This window comes from Sapajus apella, unplaced genomic scaffold (genome assembly GCF_009761245.1).
Source record: "Sapajus apella isolate SASKATOON/1434 unplaced genomic scaffold, GSC_monkey_1.0 scaffold5, whole genome shotgun sequence".
Lineage (NCBI taxonomy): Eukaryota > Metazoa > Chordata > Mammalia > Primates > Cebidae > Sapajus > Sapajus apella.
Window position 1 is genome coordinate 36,141,758 of NW_022436945.1, and position 20,651 is coordinate 36,162,408.

General features: G+C 36.4%; 1 protein-coding gene and 1 long non-coding RNA gene across 5 annotated transcripts in view; one reads left to right on the forward strand and one right to left on the reverse strand.

The window, feature by feature from the left end:
• The window catches only part of GABRB1 (gamma-aminobutyric acid type A receptor subunit beta1), a 439,527-nt gene that overhangs the window by 30,691 nt on the left and 388,185 nt on the right, over positions 1–20,651 (forward strand). Inside the window, exons 1-3 of one of the 4 annotated variants that reach the window (XM_032274093.1) lie at positions 9,715–10,357; positions 10,519–10,610; positions 11,056–11,123. The exons of 2 other annotated variants lie outside the window; for them this stretch is intronic. In XM_032274093.1, the coding sequence (XP_032129984.1) occupies positions 10,278–10,357; positions 10,519–10,610; positions 11,056–11,123 (240 nt within the window). In that variant the 5' untranslated portion in view covers positions 9,715–10,277. Of the gene's footprint in view, positions 1–9,714; positions 10,358–10,518; positions 10,611–11,055; positions 11,124–20,651 lie in introns of those variants that run through there. One more of the 4 variants, XM_032274096.1, reaches the window with a different exon arrangement.
• Positions 10,254–11,344, reverse strand: LOC116548683. Its single transcript, XR_004267504.1, has 2 exons — positions 11,272–11,344; positions 10,254–10,659 (listed from the first exon to the last, which is right to left on the reverse strand). It is a non-coding gene; the product is annotated as an uncharacterized LOC116548683 (long non-coding RNA).

Here is a 20,651-nt window from a genome sequence, read left to right on the forward strand (position 1 = left end):
AATCTGCAATCCCCCAAATCCTCGATCCAATATATATTCAGCTTTAGTATATACTAGCAGTGACACGTGACTGAAGAAAATATTTGTTGTTTAAAATGCTGGATGATTTCAGTTTCATCTCTCACAAACAGGGTAGTTTTATTTTTTAAGTTTTTTTTTTTAATTTCCATAGGTTTTAGGGAACAGGTGGCATTTGGTTAGATTGATAAGTTCTTTAGTGATGATGTGAGATTTTGGTGCACCCATTAGCTGAGCAGTATACACTGTACCCAATTTGTGGTCTTTTATCCTTCACCCCTTTCCCCCTGAATCCCCAAAGTTCGTTGTGTCTTTCTTTCTTTTTTTTTTTTTTTTTTTTTTTTTTTTTTTTGAGACAGAGTTTTCACTCATGTTACCCAGGCTGGAGTGCAATGGCGCGATCTCGGCTCACCGCTACCTCCGTCTCCTGGGTTCAGGCAATTCTCCTGCCTCAGCCTCCTGAGTAGCTGGGATTACAGGCACGCACCACCATGCCCAGCTAATTTTTTGTAGTTTTAGTAGAGATGGGGTTTCACTATGTTGACTAGGATGGTCTCGATCTCTTGACCTCGTGATCCACCCGCCTCGGCCTCCCAAAGTGCTGGGATTACAGGCTTGAGCCACCGCGCCCGGCCCGTTGTGTCATTCTTATGCCCTTGCATCCTCATAGCTTAGCTCCCACTTATGAGTGAAAACATATGATGTTTGATTTTCCAATCCTGAGTTACTTCACTTACAATCATAGTCTCCAATCTAATCCACATTGCTGTGAATGCCATTAACCCCATTTTTATGACTGAGCAGTATTCCATTGTGTGTGTGTGTGTGTATGTGTGTGTGTGTATATATATATATATATATATATATATATATATATATATATATCACAGTTTCTTTAGCCACTGATTGGTTGATGGGTATTTGGGTTGGCTCAACCTTTTTGCAAATTATGCTCCTATAAACATGTGTGTGCAAGTATCTTTTTCATATAATGACTTCTTTTCTCTGGGTAGATATTCAGTAGTGGGATTGCTGGATCAAATGGTAGTTCTACTTTTGGTTCTTTTAGGAGTCTCCTCATTGTTTTGAACAGTGGTTGTGCTAGTTTACATTCCCACCAACAGTGTAAAAGTGTTCCCTTTTCACCACATCCAGGCCAACATCTATTATTTTTTAATTTTTTTCATTATGGCCATTCTTGCAGGACAGAGTTGGTATCGTATTGTGATTTTGATTTACATTTCAGGGATAGGACAGTTTTATAACCTTGATTTTTTCCACAGAAAGTAGTTAGATTATTCTTTAATCAATTACACAGTCACTATGTCATTTTCAGTCTAGGTTTTTCTAAATTTTTCTTTAAATCTCTCTTAAAATAATTTTAATGACAAAATAAAACTGGAGATTAGCAATGTTCTTATCTCAATTCATTAAAGAAGAATACATACTTAGCATGAAGCAGAGAAAAAGAAGTTTTATTTCCCAACCAAATCCCCAAATTTCTTTTGCTAATCTTGTCTTGCTTAACTGTAAGTTAGAAACATACTTCTCACCATCTAACTCCATTCTTATCCTCTTCTCAATATTCCCTCTCCCCTCACCACTGCAAACATAATTTTTGTTCAATTCTGCCTTAATAACTTCCATTTTCTTTAGTGCCATCAACTTTAAAACTCAAAGCCTTTACTCGTGCTTTCCACTTGTTCTAACTCCTCCCAAATTCTCAACCTGGTGATTTAAAGATCTAGCAGAAAGTTTCAGCTCTATTGAGGTGTCTTTTCCTGGGCGCAATGGCAGCTACTCTGAAGGCTGAGGTGGGAGGATCTCTTGAATTCAGGATGTTCAAGATCAGCCTAGGCAACATAGTGAGGCCTTAATGTAAATAAAATAAAAATAAAAAGTCTTTTCTCATTTCTGGCATTTAAAAAAAATTATATATTGGTTACTTGGGTGCCTTTGCCCTGATAGTTTGTATCGTTTATTGTTGCACAGTTCTAAAAATATTTTTAAATAAATTCATGAATAAATGAATTAGCCCTAAGGCTATATGTTTAGCAGAAAAATGTTCAGCGGATAATCACCGGGCTGTTTGTTTTGTTCTCCAGTTAATATCAGGCACTAAATATTTATTTTTTAAAAGAAAATAAAAATTATAGCTTCTAATAAACAACAATAGCAAACAGTAAAATTTATTTTACTCTAAAATGTGTAAAAACACATTAACACAGATATGAATTGCAGCATTTTTTAGATGATGCTCTACAGCAATATATTACTAGTGACAGGCTTAATAGCCATCATTCTCTGTGACTTTCCTGGCCCACAGAATTACAGGCACCAAGTAAAGGGCACAATACTACATATCAGGATTTGCAGAGAACCCTTCATAAGATTCTTCTTGGGTAGCATGGGTCTGCTGTACTCAAATAAAAATTTTTGACATACAGCTGCTCAGGAGGCTAAGGCAGGAGAATTGCCTGAACCCAGGAGGCGGAGGTTGCGGTGAGCCGAGATCGCGCCATTGCACTCCAGCCTGGGTAACATGAGTGAAACTCTGTCTCAAAAAAATAAAATAAAATAAATAAAGTCTGATTTTGTGAAATGGAAAAAAAAAAATTTTTTTTGACATAATTTGGGCTTTTGCTAAAAATATAAATCACTCATAACATAGGTTAAATCCTAAATGCATTTAATTTTACAGGAGAAGTTGCAAAAAGCATTTAATTATCTCAGTAGAGGTTAAAATATATTTTATGTTGGCAACATTTTTCATAATTAGTAGTGTACTGGTAAAGAATGTAAACTGTCATTAGACTATTTGAATTTGAGTTTTGCCTCTCATTTTTTGTTTGACCTTTGACCTTCTATGTTTCAGTGTCTTCATCTGTAAAATAGAACTAATTACACATCCCTACCTTTTAAGGTATTATGGGCACTAGATATCTCAAGTGTTTAAAATAGTTCTGATAAATAATAAGCCTATTAAAATGTTAACTATTCTTATTAATGCAGTGGTAACATTTTAATAGAAGCAATGGCTTAGAACATCTCTTTATTTGTAAGATAGAGAATATATTTTAAAACAAAATATTGTGTTTATTTGGATAGAATTCTACTTGAAAAGAGAAATGAATATCCTTCTTATCACCACAATTTATCAAATAGTAAAACTACCATAAATAATAATTTGAGAAGAAATTCCAATGAGAATAAATATAGGGATAAATACAATATGAATTTTTAAATACAATGTAAAAATTGTTATAGCATAACAAGAAGTAAAAATACAAAGAGGTGAAAATATAATTGGCTTATTACATGAAAACATTTTATCCTCAAACGTCCATGCTATAATATATGACTAAGAAGAGCTGAAAAATGCAAAGTAGAAAATGCATTTTCATATAGCTAAAAATGTATTAAATAGCTGACAGTTAATATAACCTGAAAAAAGACTTTATTTTTAAAGAAAAAAATATATCCCTAGAGGATAAATTGATATGCGAAAAGTAAAGTGATAAAATTCCTATTAACACAGATTAAAATTACTTCTTAAGTTAATTAGAATATTTAATGCAATGTAAAAGTAACAAGAGATCTTTAGATCTTATTAAATTAGTACTACATTTAATCTAGAAAATAAAATATGAAAACATAACAAAGGATATGTAAATATCTGAAAAAGCAATAATGATGTTGCTGCCTTCTCAAAATTCATACTTTACTAACAATGAATGATTATAATAAAAATATATCACATTAGGTGATATATTAAATCAGAAAACCTGATCAATTAAGTAGAACACAAATGCCACCAATACATTTATCTAATAATGTATTATATCACTATTAACATTACAAATTGTCCTTAAAATAGATTGTGGCAATTTATACTCCCCCCAAATTATATGAAATTGTATTTCTCCACAGCTTCCATGATACTTAATGTTAAACCATTTTAGACTAGCAAGCCAACAAGTGAAAATGGTACTTAATATCTGTTTTAAAAATTGTATTCATTTGATTGCCATTGAGGTTGAAACTTTACAATATATTTATTGGTCACTTAAATATTTTTAAAAATATTTTCTACTATTTTTAAAAATTTTGTGGGTATGTATTAGGTGTGTATATTAATGGGGTACATGAGATATTTTGATACAGACATGTGATGTGAAATAAGCACATCATAAAGAATGGGGTATTCATCCCCTAAAGCACTTATCCTTGAAGTTACAAACAATCCAAATACACTCCTTAAGTTATTTAAAAACCCACAATTAAGTTATTGACTACAGTCACCCGACTCTGCTATCAAATATTAAGGCTTCTTTAGTGAAATACTTGTAACAATCATTTGCTCATTATTTATTAGACATTTATTTACTTCATTGATTTGCATAACCATTTTAAAATATAAATTGCAAATATATCTCCTCAGTTTATCACTTCCTTATTAGTTTTGATCAGTTTTTGTAAAATATTTCAAATATCTAGAAATAAATGGAAAGTAGGATAATGAACACCCACATACCATGTTGTGGTTAACTCGAATGAATTTTTTTTGAAAAAATATTATAGATTCAGTTGAACCCGAAAATGCGGTATCCTTCCTATTTTTGTACTCCATTCTGTGTGTTTATATATATATACACATACACATATAAACATACACACACACATATATATATAATGATACGTATATAATATATATTATGGTTATAATATAACCATAAAATGTGGCATTCTTCCTGTTTTTGTTCTCTATTCTGTGTGTGTATATATATACATACACACACAATCATACACACACGTATATATAATGTATATGTATATAATATACATCATATACATCATTATTATGTACATATTATATATTATGTAATATATATATAATATGTATTCTGGATTTTATACTTAAATTTCTTAAAATTTATGTTATCATGGCTCATTGTGTCATTCTGCACCTTGCTCTTGTTTCATTTTTGCTTAATGTTTTACTTTTGAGATTTATCTGTGTAGAAGCATGTAGACATTCACCTATTTTGACTGTTGTATTTCATTGTGTGATTATACTATTTATTTCCAATTAATAAAAATTGTTTCCAGTTTTGCTCTACTAAAAACAACACTGCCACGAACATTCTTAGACTTCATGAGTTTATCACGAGGGTATATTCTGAGTGGTAGAAATGCTGAGACAAAGGGCTTGGGCATCTTTTACTTTCCTAGTTGTCCAAAGAGCTGCACAAAGTGTTCAGATTAATTTATATGTCTATTGAAAATATATGGAGTTTTAAAAGCCAATTTTTAATACTATTAAAAGTTTTGCTTATCTGATGAATTTAAAATAATGTGCAATTGCTTTAATTTGCAATTCCTTATTTAGAGTGGCTTTTGATCTTTTTTTCTTATTTACTTGTAGAAGTTTTTTTCCCCAGTAATTTCTTTATACAAATCCTTTGATGGTTAAATTTGCTGAAAACATGTTCTTTCTATGTATAACTTGACTTTTCAGAAGAATCTTTGGATTTAAAGAAGGTTACATTTTAACATAGTTATTGCTATAATAGTTTTTATCATTTATATTTTTGTTCATCTTTAGGTCTTTCCTTTCATCACAGTCATAAAGATATTCTCCTATATAGTTTAAAGTTTTGAAAGCTTTTGTTCGGTGTCTCACGCCTGTAATCCCAGCACTTTGGGAGGCCGAGGCGGGTGGATCGCGAGGTCAAGAGATCGAGACCATCCTGGTCAACATGGTGAAACCCCGTCTCTACTAAAAATACAAAAAATTAGCTGGGCATGGTGGCGCGTGCCTGTAATCCCAGCTACTCAGGAGGCTGAGGCAGGAGAATTGCCTGAACCCAGGAGGCGGATGTTGCGGTGAGCCAAGATTGCACCATTGCACTCCAGCCTGGGTAACAAGAGCGAAACTCCGACTCAAAAAAAAAAAAAAAAGAAAGAAAGTTTTTGTTTTTATATTAAAATTACAATCTACCTGTAATATGTTTTCATGTAGGTAATGATGTAAAAATCTACTGTTTTCCCTTATAGATAATAAATTATCTCACAGCATTTATAGAATAGTTCATCTTTTCCTACTTTTCCTAAAATAGAGAATTATTTCTGTGCTCTTTATTTGCTTGTACTATTTTGCTTTTTATCCCTACATGAATTCCATGCCAAAGACAAACTGATTCAATTTCTATATAGCTCAATAATGTCTTGATATCTCAAAGGCATATGCCCCCATATCCCTTCTCTTTTTTTCTTCTTCCAAGTTTTCTTGGCTTTTATTTACCCCTCATTCTTGTATTTAAATTTAGGATTAGTTTCTTCATTTCCATTTAGAATGTAGGAATTTTGATTCAAATTGGTTATATTTCTTACATTGGATAGATTTGACATCCTTACAATGTTGAGTCCTCCCACCTACCCATATGATACATTTTCCATTTATCTAAGTCATATTTTGTGTGTTTAAATAAAATTGTATATTTCACTATGAAGTTCTTGTGCATATTTTTCCCCAGTTATTCCTAGGTACATTAGAATTTATTTTTGTTATTGTAATGGAATAATTTTTCTATTATGTTTTCTTGTTTGCTAACTGCTGTGTAGGGAAATACTAAGAATATGTGTAGGTTCTTGACCCTGAGACACTTCCAACCTAGTTAGAAGTTAACTTTTACACTTCCCCTATTTCTCTCATAAGAGTAAACAGCAGATGATAATAGGAGTAGGAATTACCGGTGGCTTTCAAGGGGTAGCTTTAACAAATAGATATATATTTATTTATGCTTTATGGTATATATTTAATTTTATTTATATATATATGATATATTACATTTAATATATATGATTGTATCATATATATATTAAAAGAAATTTAAATTGAGCTTTGAAGGAAGAAAAGTCTTAAGTAAGAGGACTGACTTGAGGAAAAAACAATCAACTTCACAGAGAAAGAATGTTTTGGCTTATTTAAGCCATAAAATTTCCCACAATGCATCTAGATTGAGAAATGTTTTTAAGTTCAATTATTTATGTTTTTAATAATTTTGAAATAATTTAGTTCCCATTTAGTTCCAAAGTTATTCAAGACAGCTTACAAACTATATATATTCAGTGTAACATATCTGTTTTTAAATTAGTAAACTGTGACAAAGAAAAAATAAACTTAGAAATTGAAGGCGTTGTAGAGAAATTGTAATATATCAAAATGCAGGTCATTCTTATCTTACAAAATGACTAAAACTGAGTTGTACACAAGAGTCTGACATCTTCAGTAGCCAAAGTAAGTAGAGAATTTAATTAATTTTATGGTTTCTATTGTTCATAAGATAAGCTATTCAAACAATAAGACAATTTTCAGAGTACTGAGGTCTGAGAAAAATATCCTCTCAACAGTTCTTGTATATAAGATACCAAGTGATAGAGTGGGCTTCACCTTCTATAGCATCTCAGTAACAAATGAATGTGATAATGAATATCTTATGACTTTTACTGTTCTTTCAGGTAAATGTAAAACATAATTTCAAAGCAAAATTCAGTGGAATTGATTCACTGGGGCACGCTAAACAATAGGATTCAAGTCTACAAAGTTGCAGATAGTCTTTCTTAATTCAAGAATAAAATCTTGGCTCTTCAGCAGGCCCTGCTGAATAAAATCCTAGTTGTTATTCAAAAATAATTATTGGGGTTTATGAGCAAATGGAAAACATATATCCCAATAAAAACTATATGAAACAAATACTTGGTGGAATGCTTTTTATTAATTGAATTTGAGTAGCAAGGCTAATTTGCAACCATGAACAGATTGTAAAAATCAACAAATTCTATGTGAAAAGGGACACTGTATTGTCCACTGTTGTATCACCAGCTTTTTGCCTAATATCTGGAACCTAGTAAGTGTTCAATACATATTTGGGGAATAAACAAGTGAGGAAATGAATGAAGTAAAGCTTCATGTATCCTGCTTTCTACAGTGTGACTTTTGCATAGAATCATGCAGCACAAAGGGATCCATGCTTCAGCAAGGATCTAAAACATAAATAAGCCTCTCTTTAACCCATGAAAGCAGATATGTATAAGTTATACAAGGTAGAGTTGATATCCTTTTAAGAAAATTAAGGAATCTAATTAGTAGTTAGCATTCTTTCCCATAAGGAATGGCCCCAGTATTTAAGGTTCTGTGAGGCTCAAATTATAAAATAAAATTAATGTATTTGTAGAATGTCAAGCTCTATACATGTGTAAATGGTTGTACAATTTTTAGGCACCCTCCAAATGTCCCCAGATCCTGACTCGTCCAACTGTTCAATTTCTCTATTATATTTCTGAAAACTTGAGCTAGTCTATCACCTCCTCTTTATGCTAAACACTTTCTGACTTTAGTTTCTTTTACCTGGGATATTTTAATAATCCTTTTCCTTCTTTTTTCGTTATCTGGTTCTTCCTCTTTGAGTCCATGCTTCACAACATACAGGGGTAGTTAAATCTATAGAATATTCATTGAAATGCAGATTCTACCATGTATTAGCTGTTTGATATTAAACTAGTTAATTTAGTCTTAGTATCCTTATCTATAAAATGGGAATAATAATCATATATAGCCCTTTTGGGCTGTTCTAAGGTTTAAATGGGGTAATCTATGTAATGTGCACAATACCTGCCACCTAAACAGCAAGTGATATATGTTGATTGTTGCTATAATTATTTTACCAGTGAGTTCTAAAGCCTAAATCCGACCCTCACCATCCTTACTGAGACATTTCACTGATTGCCAGAAGCCTAAATGCAGAGTATGTAATGTTTTTGTAATGTGACCTCAACTTCCCTTTGCACTCTCATCACCTACCTTCTCTCCCTCCCTTTGTAATCTGACCAGTCATTTCTGGGTTTAGTTATCTAAGTAGACTGTGGATTTGGCACATGGTGTCCCTCTTTCTGGAATGCCCCATCCTTCCTGCTCTGGCAAAAAGCTTTCTCCTCCTTCAAATTACTCCTCCTCTGGAAACGTCTCCCTGGTAGAATAACCAACACTCCTGTCACTCACTACATAAACTCTCTAGAGATACACTGAATTCCTTACACTTGTGTCTATCCCTCTCATTAGATGTGAATTTTTCTAGCTCAGGAACCCTTTTTGAAGCAGTTATAAGTCCCAGAATGCCTACAACATAGATTTAACATGTGCTATTTAACAAATGAATAAACACCTGGCCCAGGGCCTTCTGCTTAACATGTGCTCAATGACATTTGTATAATCGAAGTCACTATATTTGATTTTATTTAAAATGCTTGCTTCTGCAGAATCCCAACCTACTGGCAAACAGAGGTTAGAGTGTCTGGATGTTTCAGGGTTCTGTTAGGGGTCACAAATACCAGCTCGTATGCTGTCAATTTAAGAAAGAGATTTTTCTTACTAAAACCTGGAAGAAAAAGTGAGGCTTGCAGCGGATGGCCCCAGAAAAAAAGATTGCCTGCCAAGAACTGCTGCCCCATCCTTTGTTTCCCTCATTTCCCAACCTGGTAGAGAAACTACAAGTGGAGGGAAGAAAAGTGGGGTGGAAGAAAAGTTGGCGTGCCTCTCCTACTCCGCCTCCTACAGAAGTCTACACCAAGCCAGATGTCCTAGGATGCCTCTCAAGGGCACCTGATCTTTGGAGTTCTCAAATACGTCCTGAGTTTCCTCTGTACCTTTCGTAACACTCTGGCTCCCTCACCCTCCACTCTCCCCAGCTCCCAGTCACCCCCACCCTCAACCCCTGCTGACCACATCCGCCGGGTACCGCCACAGGCAAACAGAGAACAAGAGATCCGCCTCCAGAATCCCGGTTCTGGGACCTCCCTGACTGTCAACGGAAGATCCCAATCACAGGCAGCCTTAGCCAAATCACTGAGAGCCCAGTAAAAAAACAAAATCAGGTTGGGGGCTGAAAGGAAATCAATATAGCAACCTCCAGTGCATGAAGGAAACTCCGCTTACACTTGCTCGTAGGATTCCCTGTGTGAAAACAGCAGATTGTCTCTGACTGCCCGGAGGACACGGAGCACCCCAAAAAGGAACTTTAGAAGGATTGAAATCTGTTGCCTGTTCCACTAGGAATATTGTTTGCAAGGCACAAGGTGTCTTTTGTAGCGAGCGCCCTCTGCGCATGCGCAGGTCCATTCGGGAATTACTGCCCAGCAGCCGACTAAGTTGCATTCCTTGAATCTTCGCAGAAAAGACAATTCTCTAATCAGAGTTAGTAATGTGGACAGTACAAAATCGAGAGAGTTTGGGGCTTCTTTCTTTCCCTGTGATGATTACAATGGTCTGTTGTGCACACAGGTGAGCTGCTGTTTAATCTTTCTCTTTTTTCTTGGTATGTTTCTTTTTACGTGCCTGCTGGATCATGTATCTTGTTATTTGGGGGTAGGTGTGCCTGTATCTTTTATATGTGCTCACGGTCTGTGCTCATTTTGCATACGGTCCTTACTTCTTCCCTTCAGCGCCAATGAACCCAGCAACATGTCATACGTGAAAGAGACAGTGGACAGATTGCTCAAAGGATATGACATTCGCTTGCGGCCGGACTTTGGAGGTAACGCTTCATCTTTTTCAACCTGTAACCCATCCCTAGTTCTCCTTTTCTGTCAAAGATAAATGTCAAAAAAGAAAAAAAAAAAAAACATGTCATTTTCGTAAGCGTGCACTGTGCCCTGGACACACCACACACACACACACACACACACACACACACACACACACACACTCACACACACACACACACACACCGGGACCCCAGGCTCAGGTGGATGGATCCTCAGGCGGAGGCGACCTTTCCCGGGCCGACACACCCTCTGCATAGTCACTGCATCACGCGTGTGCCCACACCTGTTTTCCCAGGCTGTCCCCTGAAAGGGGTGGTGGGGCGAGTAGGGAGGGACCCGGTTCCGAATGGAGTAAGGGCTGGGAAGCCCCCTTCTCCTCCCCAGCCCGCTGTCACTCAGAGAATCTGTCCCTAATGTGGCCCACCTCCCCGGCAGGCCCCCCGGTGGACGTCGGGATGCGGATCGATGTCGCCAGCATAGACATGGTCTCCGAAGTGAATATGGTGAGTGGCCTCCCGACGGGCCCGGCGGTCCGGCTTACGCAGAAGCGAAATGACCGGTCCCTGTGCCCTCTGCGTTTCCCTGGCCGTCACCTCGCCCCTGGCCCCGGGGGTCCCACTCCGCACGCGCTCCCCACTCCGGCACACACACGCGGTCACCCCTGGTTTGTAATTTCGACACACACGGGCTACTGCGGTGTTCCAGGGGAAACGTGCTCGGCACTATTTTGGGAAGAACGGGTGACTGTTGCGCCGTAGATCGCCTGGGGCGGAGTCTGAGCGGTACTTTAGCTGGGTTTCCCTGCGTGTTCGGATGAGGAGGGCACCATCTGCCGGCAGCCGGGCGGCCTGCACTGGGGTCCCCCGACCGGTGGTCGGCAGCCATCACCTCCCCAAGCGATCCCCGTGGCCCTCGCAGCCGGCAAGCCCGGATGCACCGAGGCCCCGCGACCCGGCGCACACTCGAGGTTTCAAAGCGTCCCTCCCTCCGGGTTCAGGCACACCGTGTGGCAGGAGCAACAGGCTGAGACGACAGCCCAGGCTTGCTAATAGGAAAAGTGCCCGAGCCTGGGTAGGCTTGTCTTGTTCCCTCGTGGGAGGTTATGAATTTGTCTTGCTGCATCTTGCAAATTTAACTTGAAACAAATGGGTCAAGTTATATTGCTTCACTTTACTCTAGAAATCTACGCATGTCTAAAAACCTTGATAATTTAAGGGACGTTGGAAGGGAGAGGGGGCGACAGTAACATAGCACAGTCCTTTCATTTCCAAGGGGTCTTCTTTCATTTATATTGTCCCTCTCTTTTTGGAAGCTGTTGCAAAATCAACTGAAATAGCTGCCACTTTCCTGTCGGCTGTTTGCGTCCACTGTGGGTAGCAGTTTGCTACTTAGAGTTTCTAACTGTTGCTTCTTGTAAGACAGGGGGAAAAGCCTGTTGCTTTTCTAGAATCAACCACCCTGGGGACAACTAGATCTACGTGAGCAAAATGCCATTTTTATTCCACTTGTGAAAAAATATTATGGCAGCAGAAATTTAGACATTCTGAATAATTTAAAGAGTAAAACCTTTAGAGATTTTATCACTTTATAGCTATAAAGTCTATTGAATTGTCTTTCATTTCATTCCTACTGTGTCGTTTTATTTTAAAATACTATGGTTTAAGAATTTTTTCTTTTCCTTTTTAGGTTATGTTAGGGAAGAAATAAATATATCTATAGCTTATTAAATAGGAATAGAATAAAAGGTGTGACTAATTTCTGTGCTTTGTAGTTGTAGCTGCTCCTGCTTCAAATAATACTTTAAATATTATTTTTTTTGAAATACTATTTTTAAATGTCTCTGATTGTCGTGCTGGAAAAAGAAGCTCAATTTTAAAAACGTAATGCACAATGAATATTTTCTCATTTGGCAAACTGACTTATTATATTCTGTTTACATACATGTTAATACCGCAAAGTAACCCAAAACACAATATTTACAAACACTCTGAGGAATGTAATAATATCTGCACATACACAAATTGTGCCTAATCTACACAAATGCAACTGGACAAATTAGACAATGAATTAGTTTAACAAGTCGTATTATGTAGATTAATAATGATAATATTTTCCTTTTCAATCATTTACTTTGGTATCTTGTAAGCATCCACATATACTTTATAAAATAGGAGATTTAAAAAGCTCAAAAAGCAAATGCAGCCTTTGGTCTACCTTGACGTGTAGAGTGCTATGCATTTCAAAATTTTAAAAAATATGTAATTCTGTTGACCATATTAACAGACACTTTTTCAGTTTTTGTTAAACTTAATTAAATAGGGAAGTTGCTGTAATCAACAACCACCATAACAAAAAAGTTCTGTATAATCAGTTGTTCAGCTGAATTTATGCATAAGCTGAGAACAAGGATTGACTTTAATTGAAACACCACTGGACATTTCTTCCTAATGATTTAGTAATACAGTCTGTTTACTCATGGCAACATGTGTATACGCCCTTGATTTTTAAAAAATATTTACCCAACCAGTAAGCCTTCGAAAATGCATATTCTACTACAATTCCCATGAGCTTTCCTCAGCAATGTTAGCGACATGATTAGAAAATGCGACATGATTAGAAAATAGAAACCACTCAATGCTGAAAAATAATAAACCTTGATTTACTTGTTCTTTCTTGTTTCTCCTTTTAATGAGCACTGCCGACAGACCCCAGAGTTTATTTTATCTTCTCTCATCTATGACAAAGCATTGAAATAAATAGATTGGAAATAACTCCAAGAAAAATGGAAATAAAGAGAAATGTATTTAGACTTGAGAGCTCTGTCTAAACACAATTCAGATGGTTAGCCCCACACCCCCATAAGAAAATTGTTTATTATATGCTGTGATTTTATATAATATAAATAGGTTTGGAAGTCCATGGAAAATAAGACTTATTGCTTATTGCTTTTTGTATTAAGCATGTTTCAGTACCCTGATAGGCAATAACTTTTGAGTTATTTAATAGAAAATTTTCATCTACATTAAATCACAAGAATATAATAAAGAGAATGGACAAGAGTATCATAAAAATAGTTTTTAAGAAAATGCAAGTTGAATCCATTACTAAAACATTGTTCATATTTATGTTTTCATCCATTATCATCATGACCCATTCCCTGGCTGGGAAAATGACATAATTGTGCATTAATTAGTGGATTTGAGAATTAGGTTCTGTTCATTTTTGTTTGCTTCCCAAATAAAATATAATTCCTGTTTGGTTTATACATTGTCTGCTTTAAAGACTAAATCACATTAAGAACATTTTCTGGTTTCTTAATTTGGGAAAAATTAAGTGTTTTCTTAAAAGGAAAAAAGCAGATTTATATAGCAAAGAATCTCTACAATCAAGAATCATTGGTTCTAAGCAAGGGAATGCAAAAATTGTGAATAATAATTCTGATGCAGAAAAAAAGTATCTACTTGAGAACAAGAATTTTCAGACAATAATATTACTGATTAAATTAGAAAGGACTGTTCTTGCATCATGGGATACATGGCTCATGTGATAGCAACTACATACTGTTACCATTTTCTAAGCTGTCATCTTAAAAAATCACCATGATTTCCATTTATATATCATACCCATCAAACCTTGTCTTTTAAGTTTCTGCCAAGCCATAGACACACACACACACACACACACACACACACACACACACACACACACGACTAAAGATGAACAGAAAGCAGTTGGAGTAAACGGAGACAAGAGCTCTGTCCTTAACATAACACTAACATCTGCTACTATAAAGCCAGGAAGACACAGTAGTGGGCAGGTTTTCTCTTTGAATAGTAGTTTGGGGAAACGTGATATTAACTACCTGCAAACAACTAGTTGAAGTCTTGTATTTCAAATTCCAGCTTCTAGCTGTTCCTTCTTATTCAAGAGGAGGATCCTGATTAACATAGGAGCTCCAACCAGGCAACTTTCTGTACCTGATCTGAAGACACGATGGTCCAAATAGCCACCCTCAGAAACCCTTACATTGAATGAGTCCTAACTAAACATAGGAGCCAATCCAAGTTGTTTCCAATATGAGATAGCTATCATGGATTCATTGTCTTTCCTTCCTTCATGCATGAATGAGTATAACAGTAAATGCTCTTACAGAGATTACAGTGAACAACGATGACAGAAACGAAAATGGGCCAATTTTATAAATAATGCTTAAGGAAAAACAAATTTAATTTACCAAATATCCACTTAGAATTCACTGTTTCTGTTGTGGTGGTGGTGATTTTAATATTAGACTCTGGAAGTTTCTGGTACATACTTCAGTTATATCTCATTACTATCACTGTGGTGACCCAAAAGAGTAACCGCTTGTCAGATTGCCAGTCTTCACACGCATTTCTCTAGGTCAGTGCTTCTCAAATCTTTCACATGTACCTGAATCACTCTGGGATCTTATTAAAATGCAAATTCTGAATCAGAGGTGTGGGATGGGGGCTGGCATTCTGCGTTTTTCCTGGGCAATGCTGATTCCTGGTATGTAGATTGTACTTTGAATATCAAAGTAGTACATCATCCGAAATTCTAGCTTCATTAAGAAATTGGCTGGGTGCAGTGGCTTACACCCATAATTCCAGCACTTTGGGAGGCCAAGGTGGGTGGATCACTTGAGGTCAGGAATTCAAAAGTAGCCTGGACAACATGGTGAAACCCCATCTCTACCAAAAACACAAAAATCATCTGGACGTTGTGGCGCGTGCCTGTAGTCCAAGCTACTCTGGAAGCTGAGGCATGAGAGTCACTTGAAACCGGGAGGCAGAGGTTGCAATGAGCCACTCCAGCATGTGCAATAGAGCAAAACTGTTAAAAAAAATGAAATGAACATATTTTCCTTTCAAATTTCTCAATGAATGTTGTTTAAGTTACAGGTTAATTTCCTGCTGGTTAAACAGGTACCTGTTTTCTAAAGGGAAAGTTAATTCCATAATTGATGATAACCAATAGGACAAAGGCAGGAGTCTGGATGATGGGGCTTGAGCTAAACTAAAATTATCTTCCTAATTGTATTTATACCCATGAATCAACCAATCTCAAATGATGGCAATGAAAACATTTTCAAGTACAGTAACTCTACAGCACTATCCTAGTGCTTTACAGAAACACCTATGACTTTTTTCTTCAGAATAAGGAACACTGCAAACTGTTTTTCCACCATTGAGGAGCTAGCAATGACTTTGTAAAATAGCCTAAACATACTCTTGATGTTGTCAGTAAATTCTCTGAAGTTATAATAGAATTTCCTTTGCAAACAGAACAAACAGGAGAGTACCATTTAAAAGCAGAAACAGGTATTAGCAAGCATATGAATACATTTTACTCTTATGTGAGTAATCACACAAGTTTTTCTTTTAGGTGCCGGATTATAATTTTATAACATCTGGAGAGGCTGAGAAAGGAAAATCTCCCCTTTGCCTGTCTGTTTGGGGATAACTTTTTTTTTTTTTAACTCTAAACTGCATTAAAGCAAGCCTATCTAGATTGCTTTAAAGTTTGAGTTTACATTTGAAAGCCTGGAATTTTAGGATTGCAGAATCAGACTGGATATTATAGTGTGAAATGCAATGAAACAAATAGTAACTTACTGAACATTTCCATATGTGAGGTATGGTTATCAGTGCTTTACATTAATAGCTTATTTAATCCTTTACTTAATGCTATGCAATTCTTATCCCCCCATTTTAGATTGAAAAACTGAGATTGAGAGAGGGAGAAACGTTGTTAGGTTAAATAACTTACTCAGCTAGTGAATGGGCAGTGCCAAAATTTGAAACCAGGCAGGCTGTCTCCAGGGTGTGGCTCCTAACCACTAGGCTAGTAAAAAAAATAGCCTAGGACTTTGAGTGAGTAATTTGGCTTCTCTAGGCCTCAGGCTTCTCCTTCGTAAAATCAAGGTAAATTACATAATTGCTAAACCGCTTTCCAGTTCAAAGATCCTATAATAAAAACTTAGATATTTAAAGATTTTAGACTCTGTCAGAATAAAATTCCCTTACTAGATTGTCTTATTCCACCATATTCTCCTGGTAGGTGAGTCAGTCACAAGAATTTATTGAATTCCCGCTGAATGCAAATGACGGTAGCCTCCTGAGAACACTGAAGTACTGATTGTGTCCATTCTAGGACCTCTTGAATTATTATTTTAATTAGTCATGGCACCCTCATCCAACTTTTTCTTCCTTAAACACATTCACAAAGACAGAAACAAGAAGCAGTGCTCTTCAAAATGAGACTGGCCTAATGCCTGGTTTATACTGTATTGAACATTAGAGCCATGACTAAATTGGAATTATTTCTATGAGGAGCTGTCCATTGTATTTAAATGGGGAACACTGCTCCACCACAACTGAAGTAATATTTTTTTGTCAACACTTGTCGTGAAACAAAAAGAAACTGTTATTTTTGTAGATCTAAGCATCCCAAAGAATTTACCCAACCTGCCTAAAATCCTTCTATGGGGTGACTGAGAAATGAGGGGTAACGCCAGGGTGTTTGTCTTAGCTGAATATCACTTAATATCCATTCTTTAAGTTTCTGATGATTTTTGTCTTGGCAGGCCCCCAAATACTTCATAGCACCTTCAAAATACTCATACACAAATGAAATCTTGCATTATCAAGAAAAGTAAAACATTTCAAAACAGAAAAGAATGGTTTAAATGTTTTCAATTGGCTTATGTTTCAGTGAGGGGGGCTCAAATGACACAATCATACTTGAAAGTCATAAGAGGAAGAATTGGTAGATGTTTATAGTTGATAAAATTTTAGTGCATAGGTCATCCATAAACCATGTGAGCACTGAAATTCTTTTTCCCAAAATACTTCTGTTTTCAACAGATCACACATTTCTTGAAGTTCCTTGACTTCTATGTATTGAAAGGGAAGGAAGTTAATACTGGCATTTAGCAATCTATTATTCATTACTTGGCAGATGTGATTAAGAAAAGGTTTAAAATTAATTCATATCAGTGGTGAAATCTTAGAAAAAGTCTGGCCACAAAAAAAAACCCTGAAAAATTCATTTTTTGTCTTTAGTGAGCCCAGTTACCCTTTTTAGAGTCCTCATAGTCCTCATTGCTACTCTTTTACTAAGTGAACGGATTATCTTTCCCTGACTCTCACATCCCCAATAAAATCTGTTACCGTATTGTGAATTTAAGAATAAGTGATAATTTTCCAGTAGCATTGATCCAACTACTCTAGCAAAAAACAAAATACAAAAAAACAGACAACTAGATGCGGCCTCAGTTCTTGTGGAGGTTATAGTTTTTTGTTTTTTGGTTTGTTTGTTTGTTTGTTTTTTGAGATGGAGTCTCACTCTGTCACCCAGGCTGGAGTGCAGTGGTGTGTTCTCAGCTCACTGGAACCTCCAGCTTCCGAGTTCAAGCGATTCTTCTGCCTCAGCCTCCTGAGTAGCTGGGAATACAGGGGCATGCGACAGTGGCCGGCTAATTTTTGTATTTTTAGTAGAAACAGGTTTCACCATATTGGCCAGGCTGATCCTGAACCCCTGACTTCAAGATCCGCCCACCTCAGCCTCCCAAAATGCTGTGGTTACAAGCATGAGCCACCGTGCCTGACTGGTTATAATCTTTAAAAAAAAAAAGACAACAATTTAAAGTTTCCAATCTTGGAGTGAAGAATTTCCTTTTCAGAAGAATGCCTTTTTTGAAAAGTATATTTTTGAAAGATCTGTGGATTCGAAACCTCCATAGTTATCTTGGTCTGTGTGGTAGGTGGTATGATAGAGACATGTATGTATAAGATCCTATGGGAGCACAGGTTGTTAGTTTATAAGGCATGATGAAGGTCTAATGCCTGAAATGAATCTTAGGAAAGAATAGTAGTTAGAAATTGTGTAGAAGTTCTTCTCATTTGCAGACTATACACATTTCCATGCAAATGAAAGGGCATATGCATTGGGAGGTGTGCCTGAAAACAGCATGAAGTATTCTGGGAACTACAGATAATTCCTATTGTGAGAACTTGAAAGGCAGAGGGAGGATTGTCAAGAGATCAGACTGTGTGCTAAAAGCAAGGTACAGGAAAATGTTATTGAATGTTCTCATTGTGTAAAAAGAAGCCTCTCTATAAATATATGTTTGTTTGTATATGCACTGACAATTTCTGGAAGGATAAACACAAGAAAATGAGTAATAGTTGTGATCTTTTGGAGGTGGAACAAGGACCACAAGTGGACTGCAGAGTGATACTGTCTTTTATATACCTCTTTGAACTGTTGGTTTTAAAAAATCTTATATGTACATGTCATTCACTATCATTTTAAAAGAGAATTTGTACTACACACTCACATACATCAGATAAAGAATTGATGCTGAAATATCCATGCTGAGGAAATGGACCCTAATCCTGAAATCCAGAACACCTTGACAAAGGTTTTAATGGGATCTGTGTTTTACATTTTAGATTCTTGCAGCTATGTGGAGGATGAAGCAGAGAAGGCTAAAACTGAGAACAGTGTTATGAAGCTATGAGAGTGTTTCAAGGTCCAGATGAGAGATAATAGATGCCTAAACTAGTACTTTCCATAGACATAGACAGAAACATGTTATTCGGGAGCAAATCAGAGGAATTTAGTGACTCTTTGGATGATAGGGATTAGAGAAGAAATGAGCCCTGGATCCCCTCCAAAGTTTCATATTAAGTGATTGACATTGGGGCCCCATGTGCCTAGGGAGGGAACCCAGGGCCAGGAGCACCACAATATCTCTTTTACTGCTGAAATGAGCACGTTTTCAGAAAAAAAAGTTAGAATATAAGCATATGTTGTAAAGTACTTGGGGAAGCACTAAGGTAGAATATTGAATATTTGCATCAATGAACTGTTTCTTCTTATTCTGTTCACAAATAAGGTGAGTTCCACAGAGATAGATCCTTAAGTCCATAAATGTGGTGATGAGATAGAGATAGGGTTAGTGATAGGGAGAAAGCGTGCTGGGCAAAGACAGAGTGGAGTAAGGTCAACTTTATTCCATTTAGAATAAAGTGGGTAGAGATAGGGAGAAAGAGTGCTGGGCAAACACAGAGTGGAATAAAGTCAACTTTAATTACCACTGGTAATATGGTTCTTTATCTAGGCAGACCTAGACTCTGACAGGATTTAGAGCATACTTTTCAAATCCCTCCAGAGGCGTGATCTTTGTGTTCTGTTTTAGATGCCTTTATAAAACCTTATAGGTAGGGGAAATAGATGTGTGGGAAACTTACTTACACAGCATCTGGTCTCTTCTCCACTGTATCGCTAAAGTGATTCAGAGTCCTTCTGGAACATTGTGTTTCCATGTGAGATTGCATGAAAGCAGTGTGAGTTCTTGTAGAAAGTGTATTTGGTGATGAAATGAGACCGGATATAACAGGCAGGGCAAATGAGGCTGACAGCATGCCTTGAGAAATGAAGCTTACCTGCCAAGAAATTAAAAAGTGACTTTCAGGAGCTTTGCAAAAGAATGGAAACATGTGAATGGCCTGTTGGGTATGATTCTAAACAAGAATTCAACAGATCCCTGTCCCCTACAAGTTGGTCTCCTGGAAAGAGGAAATCTATTTAAGCAAAGTCTTATTCATAGATTGTACTGTTTCGTTTAGAAAAAGACAGAGAAGCAGCTAGAGAAATAGATTCAAATGGAAGATGGCCCTTAGATAGCTGTTAGCAGTCAGATGTTCCTTCCCTACCTCTACTGAAAAAGAGTATGGATGAAGGCCCTTCATATACAACAGAAAAAATTAGAGGTTAGATGCCTTGGTTCTTGTTGCTGAATGGATTAATCAGAGAAGTTACTAAGAGTGAATCCCACTTGAATGATAGGGTTTATTTGGTATCTTTCCTGAAAGCAGAGAAATAAATTTGTTGAAAGCTCAGGATCTCTGCCTACTCTAACCTTCTGTGACTCATGGAGAGATTTTTTTCTCATGATTTGTTATTTTCAAAGAAATGATACACAATTCTCTAGTCAAGGGAAA